General features: G+C 40.0%; 1 protein-coding gene across 5 annotated transcripts in view; it reads left to right on the top strand.

Moving 5' to 3' along the window:
• Positions 1-13,971, top strand: part of LOC111601002 — a 29,595-nt gene that overhangs the window by 10,359 nt on the left and 5,265 nt on the right. For 3 of the 5 annotated variants that reach the window (XM_030225124.1, XM_030225127.1, XM_023317398.2), the window contains exon 3: positions 13,418-13,570. In XM_030225124.1, the coding sequence (XP_030080984.1) occupies positions 13,418-13,570 (153 nt within the window). Of the gene's footprint in view, positions 1-10,331; positions 12,176-13,417; positions 13,571-13,971 lie in introns of those variants that run through there. The other 2 variants (XM_030225125.1, XM_030225129.1) reach the window with 2 other exon arrangements.

Genomic DNA, 13,971 nt, shown 5'->3' with positions numbered 1-13,971 from the left:
TATATTTTATATGTCTCGCTGAGTTTTTGCGATGAATCACGGCACTGTCGTTGTCGTTATTGTTATTGTTGCTTGTGCCGCTGTGTAGTAAAAGCCGGCACACTCGAGGGCAGCTCAATAGCTTACTGTCAAATATCTGAGCTAATAAGTGATAAGTTTCATCATATGTTTAATTAATGAGTTCATCATTTGGATTACTAAATACCAATAGCTTCTCCGCATTTGCCCAAAATCTTCTGCAGATCTTAATTCCTTGTTCACATATAAACAAGTTAACATAAATCGTGTTTCTTAAATAAATATAGCCAGCTTCCTAAAGTCCACCTTGACCTTTAACAAACAATCTTTCAATTAGTCATTCCAGTGCACTCAAAAGTTAAAAGCAAAAGTCACAAGTTATACGAGAAATATTTTCTAAAGGATTAGCCTGCTCATAAGTTAAGGAACGTCCCTCGTAATCAACCAAGGAATAACAATAAGCGCTGGCGCAGTAGGCGGCGTTTAGAGCTTTCGAGGCGTGTCACAACAACGAGTATTTGAATGACTAAATGAATACAAATGCAGGGGCATCGCATATAGTCGGCGGACGAACATAGAAACATGTGTATATATAAATAAATATCTGCGCTAATATATATTTGCATAAACTTTGAATTTATAATGATCTCCATGTGTACAAGATATGCTATTATATATATATATATAAGCACATATTTATATAATTTTATATTGTTTGCCAGCGTTCGTACATCACTTTGAGATATTGTTAATTTTTTAAAATATTTTTTATGGCTGTACTTATTCATGTAAGGTTAGCATCCCATAACTTGTGACTGCACATCAATAATTTGGCTCGTGGGCTCTAGAAAATATGAACCATGATTTACGATAAATCAGGCCAAGCCGTATGAGTCATAGCCAATGGCACATGGCGCCGTTGTTTGAGCTTTTCAGCATATTTTATTTTGATTATTTCTTTTGAGTTGACCGAATCTGCAAATCGCCATCCATATATATATATATAAATATATAAATACGCACACACACACATACACTCAAATATATACTTCTGTATACAAATATTTGTGCATATATGTATGTATGTGTCGGAATGTTTATATTTTCGCGCTGGGCACGACAAAATTCGTTGTTGCTGTTTCCATGAATGAACGTAACGTTTGTTTACCAATGGCTTATCGCAGAAAGCTCGCCAAAAGCTCTCGCATTTAAGAGCGAGCGAAAGAGAACTTGTGCATGGTTCAATGAAGAGAGCGCAACTACTCTTAGCTGCTAGTACACGAGGCGTGCTCAAAAAGTAATTAACAGTAGGGTCTCTTCAGCGTATATGACGGCAAAAGGTCAAACTTAATGAAATAATGGAATTTTTAATAATTTTAGGCAAAGCAAATAGAAGATTGAACACTATTTTGTTAGCTGTACGTTTCTTCGTCTTGTCATGCAGGGCATCCGCAGGCCAAGCAGTCTCGATTGCAAAAAAACTCGAATAAATTGAAGGTGAAATGTTTGTCGCGTCTTCGGCTACAAATCATCCCCTAGAGCAGGGGCAGGCGAGTTGGTTAAGAGAGCGTTGCATGCGTGTCCATTGAAAGGCAATCTGCGAATGTTCTCTTCGAATGTCCTTGGACGCCGTTATCCTTATCAAGCGTGTGTGTTTTCTCAGCTTTCACGCTACCAATGCCATGTTCGTCGCCCTCGTCCTTTAAACGAACCAATATGTCCTCCGCCGCTTTAGTTCGTTGCGGTACGTCGCGCTGTGCGGACAACCAAAGAACTTTCGCGACCCACAACGCGCCTCACGTACTACGGCTACGAGTTCTCTGCATTCGCACAACGATTACGTTCTGTTTTTGTGTTGTTGGTGTTGGTGTTGGTGCTGGTGTTGCTGTTGTGCTGTTGTTGTTGAGGTTGTTTTTGCGCGGGGACCAGCATAAAAAATAAAACAAAAACCAAAAAAAAAGAAGGAAAACAAACAAAACTAAGTGCAGCGTAATACTTATATGTACAAGTGTAAAAATAATGAATTACAAGTTCTGCAGACAGGAGGTGGACGAAACGAAATTATATAAAAAAAAGAACAACAATAACAAAACAAAATCAAAAACCCTTCAATGCCTCGAGAATCTGCATCACGACACGATTGCCATGGAAATATGGTAGATACTCGCGGCCGTAAACCCTAATGCAATTAACAGAAATAACTGATTTCTCGATTCAGCTGCAAGTGGGTGGCCAAAGTGATTTGTTGTGAATAGTGACAGGATGAATCAGCAGCCCAAAGCCCACAGGCAGGCAGCAAGGAAAGCCGGATTGACAACCAACATGTATTACCACTTTTGTACATGCTTAACATACATACATATTTGATTAAAGATGATGTAGGTTGGCTGAAGCTGTTTGGTCACTTTGATCATTTAATTCAGTCTGTTATAATTCATTACTTATTATAATATATACATATACAAGAGATTAGTCATTATATAAAGGACACGAGCCGTGGGCGCTGCGGATGCCGGCATAAATATGATAAATAATATCGATTACGTTCGCTAACAAATGAGCTGTTAAATGATGGGATTTAGCTAGATTTTTTTGTTTGTGCATGACGCTGACGATGACGCCGACGCCGACGCCGACGATGACGATGACGATGTACTCTATATGCATGCCTGATGTGCAGAGCCAGCTCGCTGCAGCAGAAAGCCTTAGTAACGTGTACGAATCCTTTCAAATATGCATAACCCAATTTCATTTTATGCAGCATACTTATTGGTGCAGCCCACGCGATCCACAGTGCACACAGCCGTATGCACACACGTATGTCTCTCCGGTACACTGGCTGCTATAATATGCATTAGACACCCGATGACTATATATACTATATACTATAACGCCGCACGCCTCCTGTCCGTGACTCGTCAATGCATTTAGATGCTAATTACATTTGGAAGCAGTTAAGTCCTCCAACGTGGACTTGAACGGCCGCTCAAATTGGCCTCCAGTGATGTTTTGGCGTCATGCTCTGAAATTCAATTCGATTCGCAAGGTGAAAGCGTAGACAGGCTGCAATAAAACTGAGCACCTGCCGACCAGAGCTGGCTGCCAAATAACAAAATAAAGCAAAGGAAAAAAAAACAAGCAAAAATATTTATGAGCAGCCTGCCTGCTCCTTGTGTAGCCTGCCACACAAAAATCTTTACGAGCGAACATCTTGGAAAGGTCAGCCAGTCAGCCAGGCAGCCTGCAGCCGCAGAGCCTTAATATTTTCATGCATCTTGAGCAAAAACACACGAAATATAAGCGGAATAATCGAAATTCACTGATTTGCATATATTTTCAATGCAAACAATTCAAAATGGTTTGCCAATAAAACAATATACATGTTAAGGAGATATTAACAAAAAATATATAAATATTTTAAAGATCTTTGCCTGCTCATATTGAACTTTAAAAACTTTAAATACTTTTTGTTTTTATTTATTAATTTTGATGGAATTTTGCAAACATCACTTGCAATGTAGATTACGTCAGATTTAATTAGATTATATAATCATCTTCCTTATACGTGCACGCATTTTCGAGCAGTGCATCCAGCCAGCGCACACAAAGAGATTTTGAATTTTGTCTGCTCCTGCTCTCTTTGCGGCCATGTCTGCCGTATGGCCTCAATGGCCATATCAGACATCTTCGGAGGCTGTGCGAGCGATGACGTCAGCACGTCTCCCCCTAGTCATATGGGCACCTGATGAGAGTCAAAGTAAATACAAACAAGTATCACGAAGACATGTCCAGTTCCAGCTTTGTACAGCTCGAAGCGCGACTGGTAAATATTACGCTTGGGTCCTTGGCTCCTTGCTCCTGGCAACGCTGCCTGTAGCTGTGGCTGTGGCTGTGGCTGTGGCTGCGGCTGTGGATGGGACAAAAGTCATAAATCAAATTTAATTTGAGAAATATTGCCGCATTTTTCGGGCAGGGCCGGGCGGTCGGTGGAATTTTTCGACAACAAACCAAAGCATAAATATTTGTACTGTTATTTATGAATGTGGCCATAGCCAAACAGGATATAATAAAATGCAATGAATGTTTTAATTAATTTTTATCACACTTTAACTAAACATTGAAATTATACGCAAACATCACGTATCTCACGAGCACTCTTTTCATACATTTAACTTTTAAGGGGACGAATTTTCAGCCAACTTCGTGTCCAGTTTGTTTGTGTCTAAGCTCCTCGAATGTTGTTGCCGATGTGCAAAGTTATCTTTCAATTTACGATTGCTTTGCGCTCAACTTCTAACAGCTTCATGGCATATAGATTGTGTATGCAACATATAACTAGAGGATGCTGCGACTACCCTGTAATGCGTTGCTTAAAATTTGATGGCAACAGAGCTGCTAGAAGTATGGAATATCACTGTTATACTTATTGAAGTAACTGTTATAATCGGATCTGACTCTATATAGTGCACAAGTTGAATTATATGTCGAGTATTATTGTAGAGATAGATAGAGATCTATAAATATATGGGTTTGCTGCTAGAAATATGGAATATAACTGTTATATTCATTGGAGTAACTGTTATAATTGGATCTGACTCTATATAGTATACAAGTTTTGTTATATCTCGAGTATTATTAGCTCTAGAGATAGATAGAGATCTATAAATATATGGGTTTGCTGCTAGAAATATAGAATATAACTGTTATATTCATTGGAGTAACTGTTATAATTGGATCTGACTCTATATAGTGCACAAGTTTTGTTATATCTCGAGTATTATTAGTTCTAGATATAAGTAGAGATCTATAAATATATGGGTTTGCTGCTAGAAATATGAAATATCACTGTTATACTTATTGAAGTAACTGTTATAATCGGATTTGACTCTATATAGTGCACAAGTTGAATTATATGTCGAGTATTATTAGCTCTAGAGATAGATAGAGATCTATAAATATATGGGTTTGCTGCTAGAAATGTGGAATATAACTGTTATATTCATTGGAGTAACTGTTATAATCGGATTTGACTCAATATAATGTACAAGTTGAGTTATATCTCGAGTATTATTAGCTCTAGAGATAGAGATCTATAAATATATGGGTTTGCTGCTAGAAATGTGGAATATAACTGTTATACTCATTGGAGTAACTGTTATAATCGTATCTAACTCTATATAGTGCACAAGTTTTGTTATATCTCAAGTATTATTAGTGCTAGAGACTTGAAAATTTGAATATATAATTATTTAAGCGAACCTCGCTTATAAATATATAGTTTATATAACTACGTCCCTAGGAAGCATGGTAAATGTTTTAATTTGTTTAGCTGGTTAGCCACATGCAGCTTGAGTGTTAGCATATTTAAAGCGCACATATAGCCAAATAAAAGATATGTGAAACTATAATTTAAATCCATGAAACTTCACTATTTATTAGTTATAGATTTACATATTAGTAGTAGTATTAGAGTAGTAGTTGGCGTTCAAGTTATTTATGCCAATATCTATATTTAGATTAAAGAGCTGAATCCTGAAAGAACTGCTTACGCCAATGTATGCTAAATGGAATTGAGAAATGCCAAGGCATACAGCTCAGTTATCGAGTACATATAGTAAATTGTTAAAAAACTGTAGAACAAATGACTTATTAAGCGTCCTTAATTGGGTTGGAGTAGACCATTTTGGACTGCCTTTCAAGACAATCCCCTTAGGTATCGTAATTATATTCAGTTCATTTATTTATACCGGCAACAATAAAGTGGTGTGAACCCATCATTAAGAGTCACAATTTACATAGTCTTTGCCGCTATCCAAAAATGTGTATTGGGTGAGAAATAATTTAGAAGCGCCCGTCGGGTATAATAATTATCAATTGCGCTTAAATAGAGACCATTTACGTTCTCAGCTAAGCAGCTCGGCCATAATTCCACAATTTTTGGGAAACTAATTGAATCACCTTAAATCAACGTTAACACAATTTGCAAACAAATGGAATTTGGGAAGGCGTAACGCTCTTATTTTATTATATACCAATTTACGCACACACGTAGCTGGAGAAATTTGTCATTAATTAGTCTACAGGTGTTGTGTGTGTGTGTGTGTGTGTGTGTATTTATGCGCGAAGCGTGTGAAGAATTTGACCAGGTAAAGGTGCTGGCAGAAGGAGCTCATAAAAATTGGCAAACAAAGGCAACTTTGGACAGCACGGACGTTCGAGCAACTCAAATTTGCGTGTGCAACATTTCTGCGGCATCTGAGGTTTGGGCCACCTACGACTTACGTAAATTTTTTCTATTTTTTTTACAACAATAACGTTGAATCAGACAAGGCAGAGCAACAACAACAAAAGTAGCTGCGAATGCGAAAATACAACAACAACAACAACAATTATATAGCTTTTCACGAAAAGGAACCACAACGATCGATTTTGGTATTGGCAAGGCTTGGAAGGGCCATCAGGCTTGGATGAGGGAGTGGGAGTGGTTGGTGGGAGGGGCAGCGGCAGGGGCACGGCCAGAGGCAGTGGTAGGGGTAGGGGTAGGGGCAGGCATTGCCACGTGAGGCGAGGGCGATAATGATGACACATACAGGGGCCCTAACCTTGCCAGCGCTGCGGCAAAGTCACCGTGAATTACATTAAATGACGTAAGACAATGCAAGAAAGAAGCGCGCGCGAAAGCGAAACTTTCTAATTTTAAATATGATATTTGATTGTCTGAGAAGGCGTCTGCTGCTGCAGCAAATTAATTTGCTTTTGCCTTTGAATTTGTGAACAACAATTCCTAATGCTTCTGTAGAGGAAACTGGTAACTGCAGCAAATGAAAGTCTTGTTCTGTGGCTTCAGTTCGCAGTAGCAAACAGAACTTTGTCTTGCATTGAAGTTGAGTTGATATAGCTGAGTAAAAAACTGAGCCCCCAGAATATGAGATTTAAGTTATATAATTAGTTAATTGCTCCATCGCTTACAGCCATTAGACGTTTTACCGGTCGTTCGCTTGAACTAGTTGCGAATTACAACGCTTGAGGCAACAGAACAGAAAATATGCAAATCAAGCGAAAGCAGGAGCCAAATGTAACTTTTGTGTGCTGTGTAACTAGTTGTGCTTCTTCTTCCTTAACTTTTTGGTATAGAAAGTAATAATAATAATGATGCTGATTGGCTTTTCAGCCTTGTGCTCCCCGCCGTAGACTAGTTTTCCTGTTTGGCTGGAGTGCATCCAATTTCCTGTCGCGTTGCGTGCCTTCTCGTCATTATTATAAAATGAAAATTCTCAAATTGAAAGTGCTCGACCAGTAAATACGCTGTAAAATTAATTATACATTCGTTTGAAGCGAAGCTATTTAATTAGGTAAATGCCTTCAGATACTTGGACACACATAAGATCTCATATTCATATATTTTTGTTTGCTTTTTCATTTGTTTTATTTTTCGCGTTTTGCGCTTGACAAAGAATAGACTTCGCTGGAACTTTAAGAATTTAATAAATTTGCGAGCTTCTTTACATAAAATTACGCCTGTCAAAGTCTTCATATCTTTATTATTACTTTTATTCTTGAAGAGCTTCTATGAAATGAACACACGGCGTTAATAAGCAGTAAAATGTCCTGTAAACATCCTGCTCGTTGGCAAGCCCGAAACAAAAAGTTTTCGTTGCTCAACAAAGCGCTTATTAAATTCATCCAAGTTTGTTTCTGGGTCTTCGTTAAATTGGTAGTTAAAGCATAGTCGAACTTCGACTCTAGTTTCCACCACGTAGCATACTATTCCCCGCGGTATGCTTTATCGAAAATCAAAATGAGCTAAGCGAAATTTACGGCGAGCCTAAGGCATTGTATAGTGTGTGCCTCTACCCTGTAATCATAAAGTGGAATAGAAACGGAGTTGTTACGTTTCTTAGAGGCCTTCATACATAACATCATTTGGCTAATTACATGCTTTATGCGTACAGGGTGTCATCAAGTGAAACACTCTAGCCAACTATTATCCCGTACCCCTAATTTATAGTACATGACTATCAGTTGACTCGTAGAGAACGGGTCATAATACGTCTAAAATAGTGGGCCTAGTTAAGGGCTTTTTTATAACATCATTTATTTTTATGCTGTGTGCATATAGGGTATTGTTGCTCAGCTCTATGCATATAGAACATAACGAACTAACTGTACTTTGTATATAACATATATACACACATAGGCCTTCAAGGTAATGCTAACAGCAACGGTTACTCGCGAAACACGCAAGCAAAACATTTAAATCGATTTCGAAGCAACCTTAGAATTTTCCAGTCCATCGAGGGAGTCAACAGCTTTTGACACATTAAAATTTCTAGATAGCCTCACAAGTTGTTACAAGAAGTCTTCAGAAGAAGGCCGGCCAAGTCGTTTCGTTCCGTTCCGTTCCTAACGGAAGTGCAATGAGGTCAAAACTATTCCGCAAATTTAATGAGCTCTACTTATAAATACCTACACACATCTATGTATATATGCACCTATATATATATACTGATTCTAGAAACTGGTTCGATTCAAAGGCAAAACAAGTGTAAACTGCATTAAGCACGTCCTGTTTCTATGGTTTTAATCCTTTCATAAAAAAATTGAATAAAAATAGAATTTATGTAGGTTTCTTCTTTCATATTTAAAAATAACTCAAATATATACCTTAACATTCAACTGCCTAGCTCGAGCCGTGTGCCACGACCGTAAAGTATTACTTTACAAGTCAATATTTGTGTTACATGAATACAAAAATGGGAAATGACTGCTACTAGCGATTGCCCCAGTGGACATACTCTAGAAAAATGCAGGCAAAGGGAATATGTTGGTCAAGCATATGCTATATAAAAAAATATAGAATTGTTGAAACATACTTTTATATAATATAAAAATGTTCTGAATAGGAAATTAAATTCTATAAATTAAAAAAAATATAATAATAAATAAATAATAATAAAAATAATAATAATAAAAATAATAATAATAAAAATAATAATAATAAAAAATAATAATAAAAAATAAATAAAATAATATATTTATTTTGCATTATAAGAAAGTTAAAGAACTTTTCGATACATTATAGAGTATTATTTATACCTTTTTGTATACCTTTATATATGTATATATATATTCCTTTATGTATATATAGCTATATATAGTTACAAACTATTCAAGTGCTCGATTAAGACATTATGGCATACATACACAATAAACTGTGATTCCAGCCAGGATATCAGCCTGTGGAGTTGCTTATCTAACAAAGTCTGAAAAGAGTATGACTTAGTCATAATCTCTTGCCCACAATTTGCTTTTGCAAGAATGCATTTTGTGTTTCTATGCTTGTCTTGGGTTTGGTTGGCTTGGCTACTTTTTATTAGCTGTTCGTTCTACCTTCTACCTTCTAGTTGGCCACCTGCTCTCTGCTGCTCGGTCGAGCAAAAGTTTTGTGGCATGGAGAGCGATATAAATCAAATGATTGACAAAAAGTGCAAAATGGTTAACAGTAATGACATCAGAGGCAAATGGCTAGCAAGGCCTTGAAGGGAGCTCGAATAGGTGGCATATTTATTTATAAGTAGCCCATTAAGTATGCTCTTTGGGCGGGCTAATCTAAGTAAGTGGGTCGAATTCGAATGATTTCATATGCGAATGCTCTTCTCTTTTTCTTGTAGGTAATTGAAATCCATATGGCATGCTCCATCCAGCATATTTATGTGTGTGAAACGACGTAACGCCACGCAGCGGGCAGCAAATCATTTTTCAAAAATAAATGTACGGTAAGAGGCAGGCACTCTGTATAAGGAAGAAAGCGCGCAAAAAGTATAAACACCCGATATCAAAATGCTTTTAAACTAACCAAGGTGAGTGATGGCATCGAGTGCGCTTCAACTGGCCGATGGAGCGTGTAACAAGGAGACGAGCTATACCTAAAGGTTGACAACTCGATTTGTATCGGCTCACAATGTTTTTCTTTTGTTGTAAAGTTTTTACTTTGGTTTATTTGTTGAGTTTTTTTATAATAGTTTCAAATAATACTTTGGGTTGAGCTCGATGAACTTTCTGTGTTATGGCTGCCTCGACAGGTGCTGACGGAATCATAATTGATTTGATTTCTGATTACGATCTGTCTACTTTCAGCTAATCAACCAGCTAATTAACCAACTTAAATTAACTAATTAAGCAATAGAACGCATATAAATCTATAATTTTAACAGTAAAATAGTAGGGCACAAGCGAATTTGAATAATTCTTGTGTTTCCCTGGGGAAAACAAAACGCTTCTTAAATTAATGACTGTAAAGTTAATTACAAATTAAGAGCGAATTAAGTATATTGAGTATATGTCATTCTTAACCCCGTCAGGGACTGGATGTGGTACTTATTTAGCGGGTATTTACTTAGCGAATTCATTGTTATCCGTCTGGCCGAACTGTCCAATTGTCCAATTGTCGAACTGTCTATGAGCAGCGCGACGGAGGAGTATCAACGTAATGGGTGGTGGCCTTGCGGCGCTATCTATTGTATACACCAATCCAGAGGAACGCGTCAGAGGCGCGCATATTGCCAAAACGCAGTCAGAGCTATTGGTGGAGTGGAGCACGCCATCGAAGGTCGCACCAATGCACGAGAAAATTCTGGAGGAGACACGAAAAGAAAAGACTGAGAAGGTGCATCTTCTTGGCAACGCTAAGGAGAAGCCGTCAAAGGACAAACCCCCCAAGCAGTCAAGACTAGCTGAACGATTGCGTCGTTCATTCCGACGCAGTGTACACAGCTCTCTGGAGTTCAAATCGACGTCGGACGATTGCCAAGCCAAGAGCTCCACCTCGGCGCCGCTGCCTAAGCTAGACAACAACAATCTGGTCGGACGCATACCCTTCTCGGTTGCCAGCCAACTGCATCTGCCCGGCCTGGCACTTGGCGGACACATTAACACGGCCCTCTTGCTGGACAGCCCTGACGAGTGCACGCCGCCGGAGTACGCCTACCAGCACCTGAGCAGCGTAGCTACCACCAATACCAACTCTAGCAGTTCGCTGGAGAGCAACTTTGAGCTGAGCGAACTGAGGGAGGAACTCTACTGGGCCAGCGGCCAGCAGAACATTGAAATGGGCAGCGAGATGAGCAGCGCCATCAAAAATGAGACGCCGGAGCAGAGGGAGAGTAAGCGAAGAGTCGACCAATTGGGCAGCAATCGGATGGCCGATCAGCAGGCAGCTATTCCGGCCAATGCCAGCCGCAGCTGCAGCATCACCAGCGAGAGCAGCTCTGTCCGGATGACACGCCTGCAGAACTTTCTGTTTAGGAGCAGCAACGAGAGCTCTCGCAGCTGTCAGGGCCACTCGAATGATGGCTTTACCGCTTCCTCGTTCAATTCATCGTCCGGCGAGTGGGAGCAGCTGGGGGCACATGTGATTTCCAGCAGCAGCGGCGTTGGTGGCCTTCATGACCTGAACACGGGCTCCTTTCCCGAGGAGGACACACCAGACGAAGCTGATGTCGAGACCACATTGCCCAACGAAAGCGGCGACGCTGGCGCCTACTACCAGTACACGTTGACCTCTCCAAACAATCCTTTTCTGCCGGAAATTACAGCACGGACGTACCACAGCACCTACGAGGACGACGACTTGCATGAGGGCCAGCTGCAGCCCGAGGAGCTGCAGCTAGATTGCAATGTGACATCTGTTAAATATACTGGCTGGGGCACTGGTACGCGATCCGCACAGCTACCAACGCCCGCTTACAGTCGTGCTGGCTCCCAGGAGTCGACGTTCAGTGAGAGCGGTGTTAGCTGCCCGCAGGGACCAACGCCCAGCCCAGCATCGAGCTCCTCCTCGACGCCTGGCCGGCAAAGACGCAAGTTGTTCAGCCTGAACTCGCCCACGCGGCTGCTGCACCATCAGCAGAGCAATCCAACGGCAACACAGCAACAACAACAACAACAACAACATAATCCGGGTCAGAAAATCGAAATGTCCGCCTCGCCAACCGAAAGCCTCAACGCGAGTGCCTTGGTGCGCAACCTGAATCCCTTTCTGCCCGCCACATCAGCGCCCATCGCAGTGCCGGCGGACCTGAGAAGCAAACGCGAGGAGTTTTTACGTGCAACAATGAAAATCTGTCTGGTCGTGTCGCCGCCAACAAGCAAACTGCAGGTGAGTCAATGTTTAGCTCCAGCCAGGACCCGTTCCAACGGCAAGGCAATGCACGGCACGGCGCGGCACGGCATCGCACAGCACTTTCCTTTGCCGGAAAACAATTTGTAACATGCGAATAAAGACTTTTCAATTTCTCTCTTTGTTTTATTTACTTGCTTCTTCTTGTTTTCCTAAGAGTTTCAGCTGCTAGCAGCTGTCATCACTTTCTCATTTATTGTTATTTTGCCCTTACAGAGATGTTTTATAATTTCGTGGAGAACAGGGTCTATCTGTGGCAACTTGGCTGCTATTAAAGCAAAAACTAACTGAATAATCATATGCCCCGGGGCGTCATACATTTCTTGGTTTTATTTTGACTTTCGCGAAATTCCCTTATGAAACTGGGCTTATTTTCAGATATCTAGAAAGCAGCTCATCAATTATAAGTTTATTTTGTTTGTTGCTGCCCAAACACCTCCTGAGCTTACATATTATAGGACCCGGGACTAAGTGTAGGCCAAAGAAAACTCAGTCACATTCGGCTTGCTGCTGTTGTCTCGTTAGAAAAGTTGGACATTGCTGTCATCATAATTGGCATAACTTGCTCATTTATTGTAACTATTTCGGATCAATTTATTTGCCAATTCAATGGCTCAGCTCCTCCACTCCGCTGCGGACTCTTGAATGTGCTTTAATTATCTGGTTTGCTGGCTTGTGTTGAGAGCTTTTCTTGCTGACTGAATAAACCGCACACTATTAATATTTTTATTTATTTATTTATTTTATTTGTTTTTTTTTTTGGTGTAGCCAAGCCTGGCAGCTGTAACTAGCCAAGCGCAATAAAATATTATTTTATTGATTGGCCAAGTTTGTTTCAGGTGCAATCAGCTTGAAATGGAAACATGCAAATGCAGGAATTTGCATAGTATTTCCTTTTTTTTCACTTTTTTTTTCGTTATTTGATGAGCCTGCATTCCATTTCATTGATTTATGGCATCGGACATGGGTTTGGTCTGGCGGCTTGTGGATTGTCGGCGGAAACACGGCACACTTTGCAAATTAAAGAGTTGCGGCACTTGAACTTGTATGTGCTCTGCATGTTGCACATAATCTAACTGTTATTATTTTTAATGTTATGCGTGCACAACTTGTAGAAGTTGCGCCTTAAATTTGATTATTAAAATGTCGGATATTGGGTCGACGGTTTGCGGATTTCGGTTTTCTGTCATTCACACGCTTTTTCCATTTATTCCATTTCAGCTGAAATCAAAAAGTCTCACCCACTTAGATGGCCTCGACACGCCGGTGCCAGCCTGCCAGCACGGAGCTGCCGCACCCACGACCACCGCCGAAACCTTCACGACCCCAGGCATGTCAGCGCCAACGGACACGCCTGGCCAGCAGACGCAATCGGTAAGTGAAGATATGGCTAAAAAGTTCAAAATAACGAAACCAAATGGCATTTAGTTCAAACGCTGCATGCCTCCAAATACGATATATATACATATAGTGTATGTAAGTATATATCCATGCCAACATGCTATTCCAACCGACCCCCGTCCCAACAGGCCTTTCCCCCCTAGTGACACAGTTCCGAACTGTGAAAATGTGAAAAAGAAAATCGTATTGTTTTCAACTTATGTTTTTTGTTTGATACATTTCTCGCATCTGCGACATTCATTGATTTGCTTCCATCAGCAGAGACGAGACTCTCTGCCCATCATAATCAAGCTACAATTAATAGTTTTAAAGTAGCTTTGCTTAGCTTTCATTATTATTTTATTTTTGATTGGGCTCTTTAATGATCTTTCCTA

Source organism: Drosophila hydei, unplaced genomic scaffold (genome assembly GCF_003285905.1).
Source record: "Drosophila hydei strain 15085-1641.00,03,60 unplaced genomic scaffold, DhydRS2 tig00000001-arrow-pilon, whole genome shotgun sequence".
In the NCBI taxonomy this organism is placed as follows: Eukaryota; Metazoa; Arthropoda; class Insecta; order Diptera; family Drosophilidae; genus Drosophila; species Drosophila hydei.
This window is presented reverse-complemented; position numbering and strand designations above follow the sequence as displayed.